Source organism: Lepisma saccharinum, chromosome 1 (genome assembly GCF_977018435.1).
Source record: "Lepisma saccharinum chromosome 1, izLepSacc3.1, whole genome shotgun sequence".
NCBI classification, from domain to species: domain Eukaryota; kingdom Metazoa; phylum Arthropoda; class Insecta; order Zygentoma; family Lepismatidae; genus Lepisma; species Lepisma saccharinum.
The window spans coordinates 199,450,439-199,464,749 of NC_139229.1; the positions used below are offsets into that span (position 1 = coordinate 199,450,439).

The 14,311-nt window shown below is 40.9% G+C and overlaps 1 protein-coding gene across 1 annotated transcript in view; it reads right to left on the reverse strand.

Annotated features, from left to right (window-relative positions):
- Window positions 1–3,319: 3,319 nt before the first annotated feature.
- LOC145978180 (uncharacterized) overlaps window positions 3,320–14,311 on the reverse strand; it is a 33,059-nt gene continuing 22,067 nt past the window's right edge. Inside the window, exons 4-5 of the mRNA XM_083110620.1 lie at window positions 12,398–13,395; window positions 3,320–6,995 (exon numbers count right to left, since the gene is read on the reverse strand). Of these exons, the coding sequence (XP_082966746.1) occupies window positions 6,584–6,995; window positions 12,398–13,395 (1,410 nt within the window). The 3' untranslated portion in view covers window positions 3,320–6,583. The remainder of the gene's footprint in view (window positions 6,996–12,397; window positions 13,396–14,311) is intronic.

The following is a 14,311-nucleotide window of genomic DNA, read 5'->3' on the forward strand; positions in this document are numbered from 1 at the left end:
ACCACCGCGGTGCGCACATGTCTTGGGTGACCGACATGATGGCCTGCACGTAACACACCCAATTCACCAAGGGTACGGTGCACGTTCGAAAACAACCTGCTGTCGGTATGTCGCCTGTCCGGATACCGTTGCAGCTGCTTGACCATTGCCATCTGCAAGGCCGTAGACAAAATACATGTCCCTTAGTTCTACAAATGTGTAGCGTTCCATGGTACGGTGAGGACAGTGCCAATTATGGAATACTGTACTCCAGTGTACAGGTGGCACACACACACACACTGGTCACAACGGCTTCTAAACAACGTACTCAACTGTCGGACGTCAAGCAGACTACCACCCCACCGGCTCTTTCACTGACACGCTCCCTGATGCTGCACTTCCAATCTGGCACTGTGTACGCAGAACAGACGCCTGCAGCCCACACGTCGCTGTGGTAGAATCAGCTGACGTTCCTGAGCCACCCGTGCCTGTGCTCTTCACTACCTGACCACTGACGTCAGGTGGGGCCATGTACTTTGGGGGCTTGTCATCGTGGAACACATGTAGCGTCCTTCATTCTTGCCCCATTCACCCACAACACGTACTTCGTCCGTCTTGCTCGAGCCGACGGGGAGCACTACGTACGATTGTGTGGTGTTTGTGTACACCAATGTGGGGTGACCCAGCAGTTGAACAGACGTGCATACCCCCACGTAGCTTCATTCCACGGCTCCCACGCAGTTTGTCTGTCCAGCCTCGCTCGGGCCGGTCTCACACCCACGCGGCAGTGTGCGGCTGCGGTGGTGTAAGGCCACGGTTGGTTTCGGAGCGGAAGGCTGCGGCCGAGGAGGGGCTCGAGTTGTTCGGCTGGGGTTGCGCTCGGAAGCAAGCAGCCGCGTCAGGTCTGGGGACGGTGGACCTGGTGTTCGGGATGGACACTTTCCGACCTCGTCCATTGGTGTCGTCCACCGTACAGAGTGGTGGCGTCCGTACGACACTCCAGCAGCCTTTCGCCCCCTCCTCCCAGCCAGCGATGTGCCTCCGGTTTAACTTCTAAGAGGCTGATTGGGCCCCATCACGATTTTTGTAACAACGTCTGTACGGGGTACGTGGTCCTATCTGTACGTGCACCTTTCATTGACAATAACCTCCTGCGCCCGTAGTTGCTGTGTTTGTTCTGCTGGCGCACGACCTCTGTGTGACATCCCCTCGATGCTGCTACAGGGAATCCCTCGTCCCGCATTTGTTGTCTCCTTGGCAGGTACCATTCCCCGTCCGGTCCTCTTTCTCATTTGTTGCACCGTGCTTTGTTCTTGCTGCGGTGTCTCCCCACTGTGTTTGGGGACTCCCCATGCGCTGCACCGCCAGCGCCGCCATTTTTGCTCCGAACCATGTACGCGTCTGTTGCCTGTCGAGTGTCACGGACCACTTTGCTTTCATTCTCTGCGTGTTTCTTCGTCCTACGTCGTCCTCCCGTGGTTCTGCAACCCCGCACTACTTTTCTCGACTGCACTGCTTTAGTCATGGTGTTTGTTTCCCGCTGTGCAATTGTTACTTCATGCTTCATTGCTTCTTTTGTCCCTACCGTTGTCGATCGCTACCCTTTCCCTTCACTTGTCTTGCGGGACACTCCTATTTCCTTTGTGGAACCCCATGCGCATGCGTTGCGCAACTGCCGCCTGGTGTTTTTCGGATGGGCGACTTTGGTGTTCCTTTTTTGTTCCGCCTTTCAATCTTCACTGGTACTGGCTGTACAGCGGTGTGAAGTTCATTTTCACACGTTTTCGGCGTTGTCCAGCTCGTCACGGAAGCATCTCTCGGCAAAGTGGAAGGGGCACTTTAGTCTCTATTTCATGGGAGGTATCTGTGGTTCTCTTTTGTACCCTACCTTTAGAATCACCCTGTATATACCAGTGGCGGCGATTGGGTTCCGAAACTGGTGGGAGCAAGATGCCAAAATTGGGGGGGGTTGCAAAGATAAGGTTTAGCATAGTGCGGGGGAAAAGGTGGCAAAAAGTAGGGGGGGGCAACTGCCTTCCCTAATCGCCGCCACTGATATATATACACATTTAACTTTGGATATCTGAAAAAAAAATTATGCTAGTACGTATGTAACCGAAAGATAGATAGACACACACACACACACACACACAATCACACATATATGCATACACATGTATAGTTAAGAACCTGTGGGCCATATGTAATAAATACAGCTCCAGCATGTTTATGAATAAGCTTACCTTTCCTCTAATTACGTCATCAGACTACAAATTGCAATTGCACCTCGTGTTTGCAGTGAACAATGAAAGTGGAACCCCAAGTGGACCTTGTACAGTCACGGACACTTCTGTGTTCTAATAATACCATTCTAAATGGAATCGTTACACCCCAGAAGTGTCCGTGACTGTACTCTGCTCTGTGTGTGTGTGTGTGTGTGTGAGAGAGAGAGAGAGAGAGAGAGAGAGAAAGCGATCTGTTTTTTTTTTTAAATTCCACTCTGCCAGTAGTGCCAACTTTCGAAAAACATTCGAGTGGGCTAACTCAGACTTGCTTTACAATTGCATGCAGAAAATAACACATCTAGTTACACTTTAATCCAGCGTGCGATTTGTGATTTTATCAGAAGTTGAAACGGACGGACTTATGGGCTTAGTATATTAATAATCGTATCGACATTTGTTAATAGTTCTCCAACATGCAGTATATATTTTTACATTTGTATTGCATATGCTTATAATTGGACTTAACTGCTTAAAATCTAATTTTCATATCAAGTGAACCGCAAATCAACGCCATTCTAAGTTAAATTCTATAATGAAACTAAAAAAATTAAGATTTTGACTTTCATAGATCAGTTGAGTAGACGAGATGCAAAGCACCGTACCTGCAGGATCAATGGTTTGTCCGTTTGTTTGTCAAGAGCATTTGTGGCTGTGACTTGATCGCTAGGTGCCTGGGCTTCACTAGTGTTGAATCGAAAATGTTCAAGTTATCTCATCAACATTAATAACAACAAAATAGCCTCATACTTCTCTGGTAAATCTTAATATCATCATCATCCGACTGTGTACTTCTGCCATTCGCCGTCGTGTCCTACGTTGTGCATTAGCACTTTAAAAACCAAGGCCACGAAGCGGCTTTCCGATTGGCCATCTGTGCATCGATTCCCATCAAAGTTTTTTATTTGGTTTTCTAGATTGAGGTTCTCTACTTGTAGTCTTGGTAACTGAGATTGCCACCCGCACCAGCGCGCACACCCTCGAAGACCATATGTTGATGATAATGGCTCCCAAGAAGAATAAAATACGACAAAGAAAATATAAAAAGAACAAAATGGTGGAGTTTTAAATTACGTTTATTTGCATTTTGATTTCTTTTCAACAATATCTTATCTTACAAAACGTACATTTCAAAACTATTAACACTACAATACTGTTTGAACTTTCTGTATTCTATATACTAAACAACGGTTATTTCAATCTGATACATAAATAACTATACAAACAAATGAGTAAGAAATTATATTTTTTGGAACTTTATTCCGTAAATCATTGATGATTCAAACGAGAAAATGAACCTTCTAAAGATTCATTGTGCTATCTATATTGAACACATTGTACTGAAATATAATTGACATCTTGCCAATAGATGGAACTGGATTAAAATATATTAAACTGTCATTGCATGACTTGCTTCACGCTTTATGTGAACTCTATTTTGTACTCGAAATAACGTCATTATATAAACTTCTAAACTCGGATTATCCTAATTAAATAAAGAAGTTTTGCTGTCTGGACGGAAAATATTCTTGGCCGAGTATAATACTGAATGACAATATATTCAGATATTTAAGTTCATATTTGTTCTTGCATGGTTGGATGTGTGTTTGTTATAGATAGGGGGTGGTTCTTAGATATGTCGGCTTATTAGTAAATTTGTGAGTAATTTTATCAATCTTATATCTCTATTACAAGCTTGACAAGCGCTGTCTTATGTAAGAGTCACTGTGTTATGCAATTCTTTAGCTACATGAAAAAGAAGTCTTTTTTTTTTGTAGTTAAAAAATTAATTTCGTTTTTGAAATATATTTTCTCTGTTGGATATGCTGGGTATTTCTAAAAAAAAAAACAATTATTTCAGATTGCCTTTACTATGTATAAGAATCAGTTTGCAGTATGCCAATAAACATCGCTAAATTTCATTTTTAATATCTTGCAATTGAATGATCTGTAATAAATAATAAAACAGGAATTAATACATTATGAAGTTCAGCTATGCACTGCACATTGTAACGTGCCATGGAGGCATATGGGGGGGGGGGGGGTATGGAGGTATCTTGAGCACATTCACGATCTCGGTCATTTGTAAAGGTGATATAATCAGCACCACGCTCCGTCTGCTTTTATCCCGAGAATTGCCCTTTATAAGAGTTTGGGTATATCTCAGAGTCTCTCCATCCAGGGACATTGCGGCTTACTCACCCTGGGAATCGAACCCGGGACACACTAACAACTGGACCGCGGCTTTAAACTGATATATTGCGAACATTAACTAACTATAGTTAACACTCACATTTTAAAAACAATTTTCAAGTAGATTAGTTTTTCCTGCGAATAGAAGTGTTCAATTATTTCTTAATGATTACATGAACCAATTAAAGAAATGCATTTATTATTCAAATTCTGTACTAAATATTCATAATATTATAATAAGATCATCGGTATCAGTTACATTTATATCGGCATTTGTTATATCGATAAAATGTTTGTATCGGCTCTTTCCTAATATTTATAATAGAATATTATATGCTACACAAGTTGAACAAGTTAAAAAGAAAGTAATTGGTAGCAATCTCAACTTATCTACTACTTGTACATTTGCAACGTACGTCGGCATATTTTATTCAAATACACAATTACATTCGGAGATAATTGAGTTACTTCTCATTGAATAGTCTTCATCTCCCGTATATGAAACGTTACCCCTTTACTATATATTTTTGTACTTTTTAACATTATTGTTGTTGTTTTTGTATTAATGTTTATATTGCTTGGTGTTTGTTACTTTGTCAGCTTACCATTCATTTCGATCGGGACGATGAACATGTTGAGGTAGAAAAGCGTTTTAAAATATACTAAAAGAATCAATATGTGTACATAAGGAAGTAATTTGTCTAAACAATAAATACGTGAGTGAATTTTTCTGTTTAGTATTGTAACAATAAATAGTTTAGTACGTGTCAATACTGAATTGGTATCCATAATCGATAGGAAAGGTCACTGGCTACTGTACTGCGCACCTTTATTTTGTTATTATTAGTAGTATTATGTTTTAGTTTTTTTTTCTTTCCTCGTTGGCAAGGCCATTATTTTTTTTTCTTCGTTGTCCTCAGTTCGACCGTTTCTTGTATTTTCTTTGTCACCCCAGAAGACAAAGAGGTCGTAGGGTTACCCCAACCCCTGCATTCCAGCGACACTTCATGTCCCAGTATAGTCATAACACTATATAAGTAACTAAATTTTACATTTTACGTAATTTGGACAATTAATTAATAAGAGAATCCTCTATCCATTGCAAACGAGTGAAGGGTGGTTATACATGTAATAATAGAGTACAAAAGCTACAACAAAGAATGTATACAGGATCCTAGATAGTAGAAAATGAGGATACGAGTTGGCAGTGGTGTGTGGTGTGTTGGCAGTCCAAGAAGTGACTTTTTCCCTCGTTTTTTTGTGCAAAACCCGGTAAAAAGAGAGGAACCATGAAAGACGGTTGACCATTGGTCCAAGGGAGGACAGAGGAGCCAAAGGGCGATAGAACTGACGAACTGATTGGCTTTTTCTTTCTTTTTTTTAAAAAAAATGTTGGAAGAGGGAAACGTGCGTTTTCCAGAACAGTGTGTTTTTTGAGAGTCTGACGAAAGGACGAGATGAAACTGTGCTAAGTATGGGAAGGAGAAGAACGTTCGTTGTTCTCCTGCTCCTTTGTGTCTTTTGGTGAGGTGGACGGAACAAGAGTACAGTGGATGAGAGGATTTATCTTCCACTGTGTTGTGTTACACCACGAGAAGATAAGCTCGTACCACCAGAACAATTTAGTGCTCTGCAGGCGAGGATAGCTGATCCAGACATGTAAGTGAAGCCAGACAGCCTCACGGACAGAGGAAATGTGGCAGCAAAGCAGCGTGTGTATCTCCACTTTATCAATTTGAATTTTTAACGTGCACGAACTGAACAAAACTCACAATTCGATTTTTTTTTCTTTGGCCAACGGGGTTTTATCTTGTATAAAACAATGGGTGGGAGAGTTGTGCTTATTGATTTTGTTTATTTAAATCTATAGAATAGATTTTAGTATAAATTGACAGCTATTTATTTTCATTGTTGGCCAAGAATAGTAATAGTAAATGGTAGCAACCCTTTCCCAGTGCCTGGTTGGAGTGGTAACGGAGGAGAATTAATCCTGGGAGTCTCATGCTCTGACAATTCTTAACCCTTCGCTGCCGCTCTGCCCAGCACACTACTTCAGTTTTTGTAATGAAATTATGAACCACACCTCATTACCTAGGCTAATATTTCACGGTATAAAACTGTGCGTTTGTTCACTGTTTGGACGTACTTCCAGGCAAATTAGTGCCACACTGAAACTTTTTCAATTCGTCCTTAATCGCCTCAATCAGAGGAACAGCCGGATCCGTGGCTGGCAGGTTACTGTCGACCAGGATGAATCTGCTATCGACGATTGGTTCGGACGGAGAAGTGCGGTAGGTGCTGTCATCTGTGTTCGAAGTTGGAGTTTCGGGCACAGTCAGCGTGCGGGATCTGCGAAAGGGTCCAGCGCTAAGAGGTCGCGACCTTCTTTGGCTTCTTAGGGGATCATTGTCCACTTCCCATGCTCCTCTAGGCCCTGCAGACGCAACTCTTGGACGAGATCGTCCAACCAGCTGTTTCCGTGAGTATGAAGTACTGGGACGATACTGTGAAATCCCCTGTTCCAATAACGGATCGCTTGGCCTGTAATTCAATATAAAGCACATTAACTGAATTTTCCGATTCTGAGAATCATTGTTCCCTGGAACTGAAGATTAAATTGTGAACAGGTACAGTGGGATCCATGAGTATTACCGTGCAAATTGTCCATCACCATGTTCGTGCACTTTATTTGACCCAATAAGAGCTTCAAGAATTAAAAGAAAACTCAAAACAAGCTGTTGACAACTTCTACACCAGCATATATAAAAATCCATTGCTTAAAAACACATAGAATGTAAGAGAAAAATTAATGAAAATAGTCATGGACGATTTGCACGGCAATACTCATGGATCCCACTGTACATTCAAGTGGAAGAAATTATCATACTCCAGAGATAAAGAAACTTCTAAAATAACTACGAACACAAACATGTAAATTAAATGAGAACTGTAAACATGTTGAATGTGGATAGCACAGCGTGCTACAACGTTAGGAGTCCCGAGTTCGAATCCCGGCCTGGGCATAGGGATTTTTGTGAGTGTCACTTCATCAATGTCATCATATAATCACCAGTGGCGGTGATTAGAGGTCATGGGGAGCAGTTGCGCCCCCCTCCTTTTTGCCAGATTTTGCCTCTACAGTATGACCTCTTTGGGAGAATTCACACCGAAGCGACACGACACGAATCACTTGAGGATTTCACCAATCGAACGCAGGCTTATGCGGCCTGTCATGTAGGTACGGTGTGAAACGTTGCTGCTGATTGGCTAGATCCCAAGCGACACGTATGGCCTGTCGTTTGTCGCTACGGTGTTCTGTCTACCAAGAGAAAGTAAACTGTCCTTACCCCCTCAGTTTTGGAACCCAATCGTCGGTACTGATCATCACTCATCCTCATCTTCGCGATTAACCAAATGAGGCAGAAAAGCGAAGCAAAATCAACAAAATCAATTAAACTACAATAATATAATGTAATAATACTTCCGAAGAACAAGCGAGAATACGATTTTTTAAAATCTCAATGAAAAAAAAATATTAGAAAATAGCGAGACTCATCCAGTAGAAGAGTTGGAAAACTAAATCTGATCGAAACGTATTGAATTATACCTAAGTGTTTGAAGAAGAATGAATTTTCTAAAATTTGGCGCTGATAGGAATTGACAAGCCTAGCCAACTCGTAGAAAAAAAAATCAAGGGTTCACATGTGCAGGAAAACCACAGACAATATTGTCCTATATAAGCCTTTTCCTAAGTAATCCTGTGCCTTCCCGATGGCATAGTGGTAGGGTCGTCACCTTGTAATCAAGGGGTCCCGGATTCGATACCCGGTGGAGGCACATAGTGGTTCGGATCCCACTTTAAACTGTAGGTCCAGTCCCGATTAGCCTTACTGTGCATAAAATGAGCTTAAAGCACCAACTCAACCCAAATCCTCAATCTTGTTATGTAAATCTTCATGTTTACTAGAGATTTGAAAAAGGCTTCAGTTAAATTATTATTAACCCAAAGAGATTAGTCCACTCATTGGTCTAACTTGACCCTCTTTCTGAAAAGCATCATGGCCACACAAATCATGCTTCGGAGAACTCTCCTACATTTTACACGGAAATGCAGACAGTTTCCGAAAGTTCATTGAGATATCGATCAGCATTCTTGTGTTCGAAAGGGCCTGACACGCTTGCTACCCACATACAGGGAAGAGCGGCAACAATGGCACGCAATTTCCCTTCTGGACATTGATTGGACGTGCCTTTTGATCCAATTAATTCTGGCCCTTGCACAGCTGACAGGGCAGAGACATTCAATCAAACTTTCTGTCATGAGTGCTTCTTATTTGATGTACATTATGTTCGTTGTTACAAAAAAAAATGTTTATCATCATATTTTAAAAACAATGTTTTTCAGTAGTATACAGAGCCAGGGTCGTCATTTTCCTAAATATTATTCCAATTTCTCTGAGAAATTAAATCACAGTTAAACAAGAACACTTTTCAGTCATAACTATATCGTCTCAAAAATTTTATATGTAAATTCTTGTACAGTCACCGTCAATAACAATGGAACATGCAGATCCTGAAATACTGGCTTCGCTGCAATGTGTTGTCTAACACTACGACGATGAGCCGGCTTCAATAACACTTTTTCAATAGAAAGTTCTGCTATCGCCGGAGACTTAGGCAACACACATAACGCCTTACAGGAAAGCCAGTACTTCAGGGTCTATGTGTGGTTATCACATCGCGCTACGACGCTAGGGGTCCCGGGTTCGAATCCCGACCTGGGAATGGATGTTTGTGAGCGTTTATTTATCAATTTCATCATATCATCACTCATCCCCATCTTTCGCGATTAGCCAAAAGTGGCAGAAAAGCGAAGTAAGATTAACCAAATCAATGAATCAATTAAGAATCTAGGTGACCTATTTTTATTTCAAGTGACTGTGTAAACACGTATGAGAAAGATACTTTGCATCCATGTATGTGTTTGTGTAGAAACCTAATATCAATCTATACACGAACGGTGCTAGAGCGCTAAAATTGGTGAGAAAATTGAACCAAATTTTAACATAGTGCAGTATAAATTATCTTCATTGATCTGGAACATGATGGTGTATATCAAATATCTTCAAACGGGTACATAGGGTTACACAGAATATACCTATCTGATTGCATTCAGTTATTCAGTTGCATGAAAATAAGCCGTAAACGAAAGATAATAAACTCCCATCGAAGTAGGCTTATTATGCATCAAACTGACAGCTCTTAGCTTCTATAAGTTTCGTTTACTAAACATTATACAGGATTATATTCTCGCTTGGCATAATTATCGTTTGTCCGTGCACGACGGAAAATTTGTTTCTACTAAATCGTTGAATTGTGTGGTCGGAAGTAAGAGAAAGGAAGTATATTTTGATGGTGGATTAGTGATGTAACTGATTAAACCATTAATCCATTTTCAAAATGATTGAATCTGATGCTTTATTTGTTACTCCATGTTGTCCTTTGTATTTACCCTTGGAAGACTTCAGGAAATACAGTTCAGCTTTCGATTCTTGAACAAAATTGATATTTGCATGGAGGAAATGATGGACATTGCACTCAAACGTTAAACATATATGTTTAACGTTTGAGCATGCAAATTTACGTGCAAGAGTCTAGAAAGTTGCCGGTAAATCTCGTCACGTCATCCCCTGTGTAATTTGTCTCGTTTGTTGATCGATTCACGCTTTAACAGCAGCTTTACATGAACAGAAACGATTCTAGTAACGTACAGTGAGAGGGGAACAGACGCTAATCAAGACTGGACGTAAATTCTACGTAAAGCACGAATTCTATAACCCCTCCCCCGGCAATCTGGGATCGAACCTTACAGTAAACTGTCTAGCAGTAACAGTATTTTCTGACAAGGATTATAGAACATTTATATCAATGTTTCCCACCAAGATTCGAAACTGTTTACTGATTAACGTGTCCAAATTATTTTGAAAAAGATAATATATAGCCGCAAACGGGTTGAATGACTCGGGACTTGGAGTGGAGAAAGCATGCTTTTGGTTCCTTTGAACTCGAGCCTTGGAATTATTTTGGTTCAAAATGGTGATAACAAAACAGGAGAGGGTGGTGCTTTATGTAAATTTTTCTAGCTTCGAGTACACGCCTCACCCCCTCTCGCACTTAGAGCACCTATATTGGCACTTGTTTTTTTCCAATCTGTACAATATTTTACCACGTTTTCACGTATCGAACAAAAAATTGGGCCTGCGGAGTATATAGCAGTCATCAATTAGTTCGGACAGCTGGTTCGGACACGCTGCCGAGTGCATATGCATTGTGAAATTTACACAAGCAAGGGTTTTATTTAGGCTAATTCTCTACCACTCGCCGAAAATTATTGGACTCTCAGCTAACGTCAAAATTGCAAAAAAAAACGGAAAATATAAAATTGATCTATTTACGCCAGTGTAATGCATGAAATCCGATTTTACAACACATTAGAAATAAACTTTGGATATCGCCGATGTACAATTTTATTTCTTACTGTCGATTATTCCTGCTGGAATTTGCATGCGTTTATTAGCTATTTTTTCCTGGTTTTATGGCATCTACTTACCTATTCTTAGTGTCTCCTGCACAATGATTCACATGTATAGTGGGATGCATAAATATTATCAGCTAAATTGTCCATTACTATTTTCATTCTATTTTCCCTTATATCCAACGCTCAAACATTGTCAATTGCTTCATTAATTGTCAGCGTTTCATTTCAATTTTAAAACCTCGAATTTCGTAAAAGTAACTGTTTAAACATGGCGATGGGCAACTTGCGTGGTAGCATTTTTACATCCCATTGTACAAGATCAGGGAATTATTTATACTGTGAATGCACACAACAAACTAGTTATACATATATTTTTCTTGCGTTGGAAATATGGTTAGAACTTTTTCACCTTCGTTAAGAAAATGCATTCAACTTAAACGCTTATTCTTTTCTATGTTATTAGTATCCCTCGGAGTTTAGATTTATAACCTATTTTTTTCCTTTACAGGTATATAAGAACTAAAAAGTTAAGTCAGCGTTTCGTTTAAAAATGCAACAACTGATGAAGTTTTATAGTGCCTAAAAAAACTATTGTGCTTGTTAGAACATATTTTAAGTTTATGCGCCTAAATCAAGCCTTTGTTTTAGGTTTTCATATATTTTTAAAGCTATAACAGGATTTTTATGTCACACAGAGGCATTTGCTGTGTTTCGTCACCAAAAATTCAATGACGACGGTGTTTGAAACATACTCTCTGTCAATTTCCCTTCCTCCAAGTCACGATGTTTTTTTCTAACCTCTAAACAAGGCAAAATGTCTGGAGCCACTGTTACATGCACAGTCCAAAGTGCAAACTTCTGATCCGTGTGGTCTTGCTCACTTTCGCGCCACTTCGGTGCTTTGTGGAATTCACGCCTTCCAAACTAATATTTCGGTATTGAAATTTGCACCACTGACTATGTTTTTTGTTGAAAGATTATTTTCAACATATAAGATGATCCTCAGAGACAAAATTGCGAAGTGGATAACATGAAAAAGATTGTTGCCTAACTATACAGCGAAGTGTGGATTTTAATAGCAAATTTCCAATGGGAACTTCTGCCATCGCCGTAGGGTTAGGCAACACACATAACGTTATGCAAGATAGTGCGTATTTCAGGATATAGGTGTTAAATTTTCATTGCCGGTGACGATACCTAATCAGCATTTTTCAGGAATTTTGAACTATTTCAAGTTTTTTTTAACCTACTTCAGGATTTCTCCGAGCCTAACTTAAGTTTCTTAGGATTTATTTTAGGATTTTTAGAACCTATTTTATGGTTTTTAGAGCCTATTTTAGAAACCTAAAAGCATACCTTTAGAACCTAAAAATCCGACGTCTAGTTATTAGTTAGAAATCCTTACCTGTCCAGTGCAGACTGAACTCTCTGGTCTGTTCTGCGGAGCGGCGGTGAACTGCCTTCTTCCTCCTCTTCGCTCTTGCTTCCGAAAAGAGTGAACGCGTCATCCAGAAGTTCGTTGAATCGCCGCCTCACTTTCCTCATGTGCGAGGCCGACTCGTGTTGTGAAGACCCTTCCTCTGTGTCGTCCACGGAAAGGTGGTTCGTTTGAATCTTCTTCTCCTCGCTACGCGGCGCTAGTTTCGCTTCTGTCTCTGCGTCTCTAGTTTCACTTCTCTTCGCCTCTTTCAGCCTGCGCTGGTAGTACTCGAACACTTTCGGCCCCAAAACGCCAGGGTCCTCCTCGATGCTCCCGTGACGAGTGTGTCTGTTTCGAGGATCGAACGCAGAATCGTCGGGATAAACGTCCAAGTGTTTCACGCTGACCTGCTCGCGTGCGGGGTTCTTTTCGAGCAAACGCGATAAAGTTTCGGGAATGTTGGCACCCCTGGGGAAATTTTTGACGGAAGGCATGGACAGGAAAGAATTAGGGCTTGAGGGTTTCTGTAGCACCACCGTGGAACCACCCATTCCAGTGTCATCTTCGTCTATGTTTTCGAAGTCCGACACTTCGTCGGCGTTGTCGTCCGTAAAACCCAATTGCCCACTGGTTGGTCTAGTCCTCATCTCCTTGCGCTTGTCGCCGTGAGCGGCGCCACTTACCGGTCTTTTCTCAGACTTTCTGCTATCCACTACATCATCTTCACCGATCTTCTCCGTATCTTTACGCTTGTCTCTTTTATGTTTCACGAGAGCCCTGTCCGAATTTTCTGACTCTGTGCTAGGTGTTGCTGTTGGAGATGTCTTTTTTCCGAGCTTATGCTTCCTCTTAGTTCCGCGAGACGACCGCTTGGCACCGCCACCTCTTCTCACGACGTCATCTTGGAACGTAACGCTGGGCACTGCTGGCGTTTCATCGGGGGACGTTGATCTTCTGGCAGGATCAGTTCTTGCAGAACTCGGCTGAAACGAGAGGAGGAAAAGAGCAAATTAGATCAATATTCTAACGAAGTAGGACTCTATTTCCTTCTTCCTCAATTTTCAACAGGGAGGTTCCCGGAAATGCTAACAAAAGGCTTTGAATTCATTGTGCTTTTGTGCATTTTGACATGTGAAAAGAACACGGTCAGTTGTAACCTATCTCTCCTATCGACCTTTTTGCAAAAGGCAACTGTACTCCATGAATGTGATATTTTCTGTTGGGGAGATGATTAAAGAGGGAAGCTTCTATAGCGAACCTAGGCGCATGAGCACATTAATCTGTTACAACTTTTTAACCCATTCTTGAGCACGCAATTCCCTATTTTAAACTGATAAGCAAGTCCGAAAATTATACTCTTCCATTCGTTCTATTCCTTGTCGCAAAGTATAAGAAGTAGAAAGAAAAATGTTGGTGTATTAAAGAACCTACCAAATGTTTGCCTTACACCCAGAACGTACTAATAAGATGGTGAAGAAATTTAACAAATGACGATCGGTTTCATAAACTCTCAACTCCAACGCTACTCTGGATCTTATATGTGTAACAGGAAACAGGTTTACACGCTTGTAAGTAAGTGTTCTTATTATCAAGCAGGTAGCGCCACATATGAAAATTTCATCCTCGTAAATTTTAAATTGGTCAATTATTCTCAAATTGAACGCTACATATCAACATAATGACGTAAGCCTGAAAACGAATTGAATCGATAGGGCAAATTCCCTCTCCCCCGCCCCCCTCGGGAAAGGAAACTTGCGTATTTCATGAATGTAATATAGTTTCTGTGATAATATGTTGAATAATTATGGTAAAGGATTGATAGTTTTATGCAAGGTTAGCGCAAATTCGCATCAGAAATGACAAGCTTTCAAATTCAAGTAGTGCTTGTGGAAGTTGTTT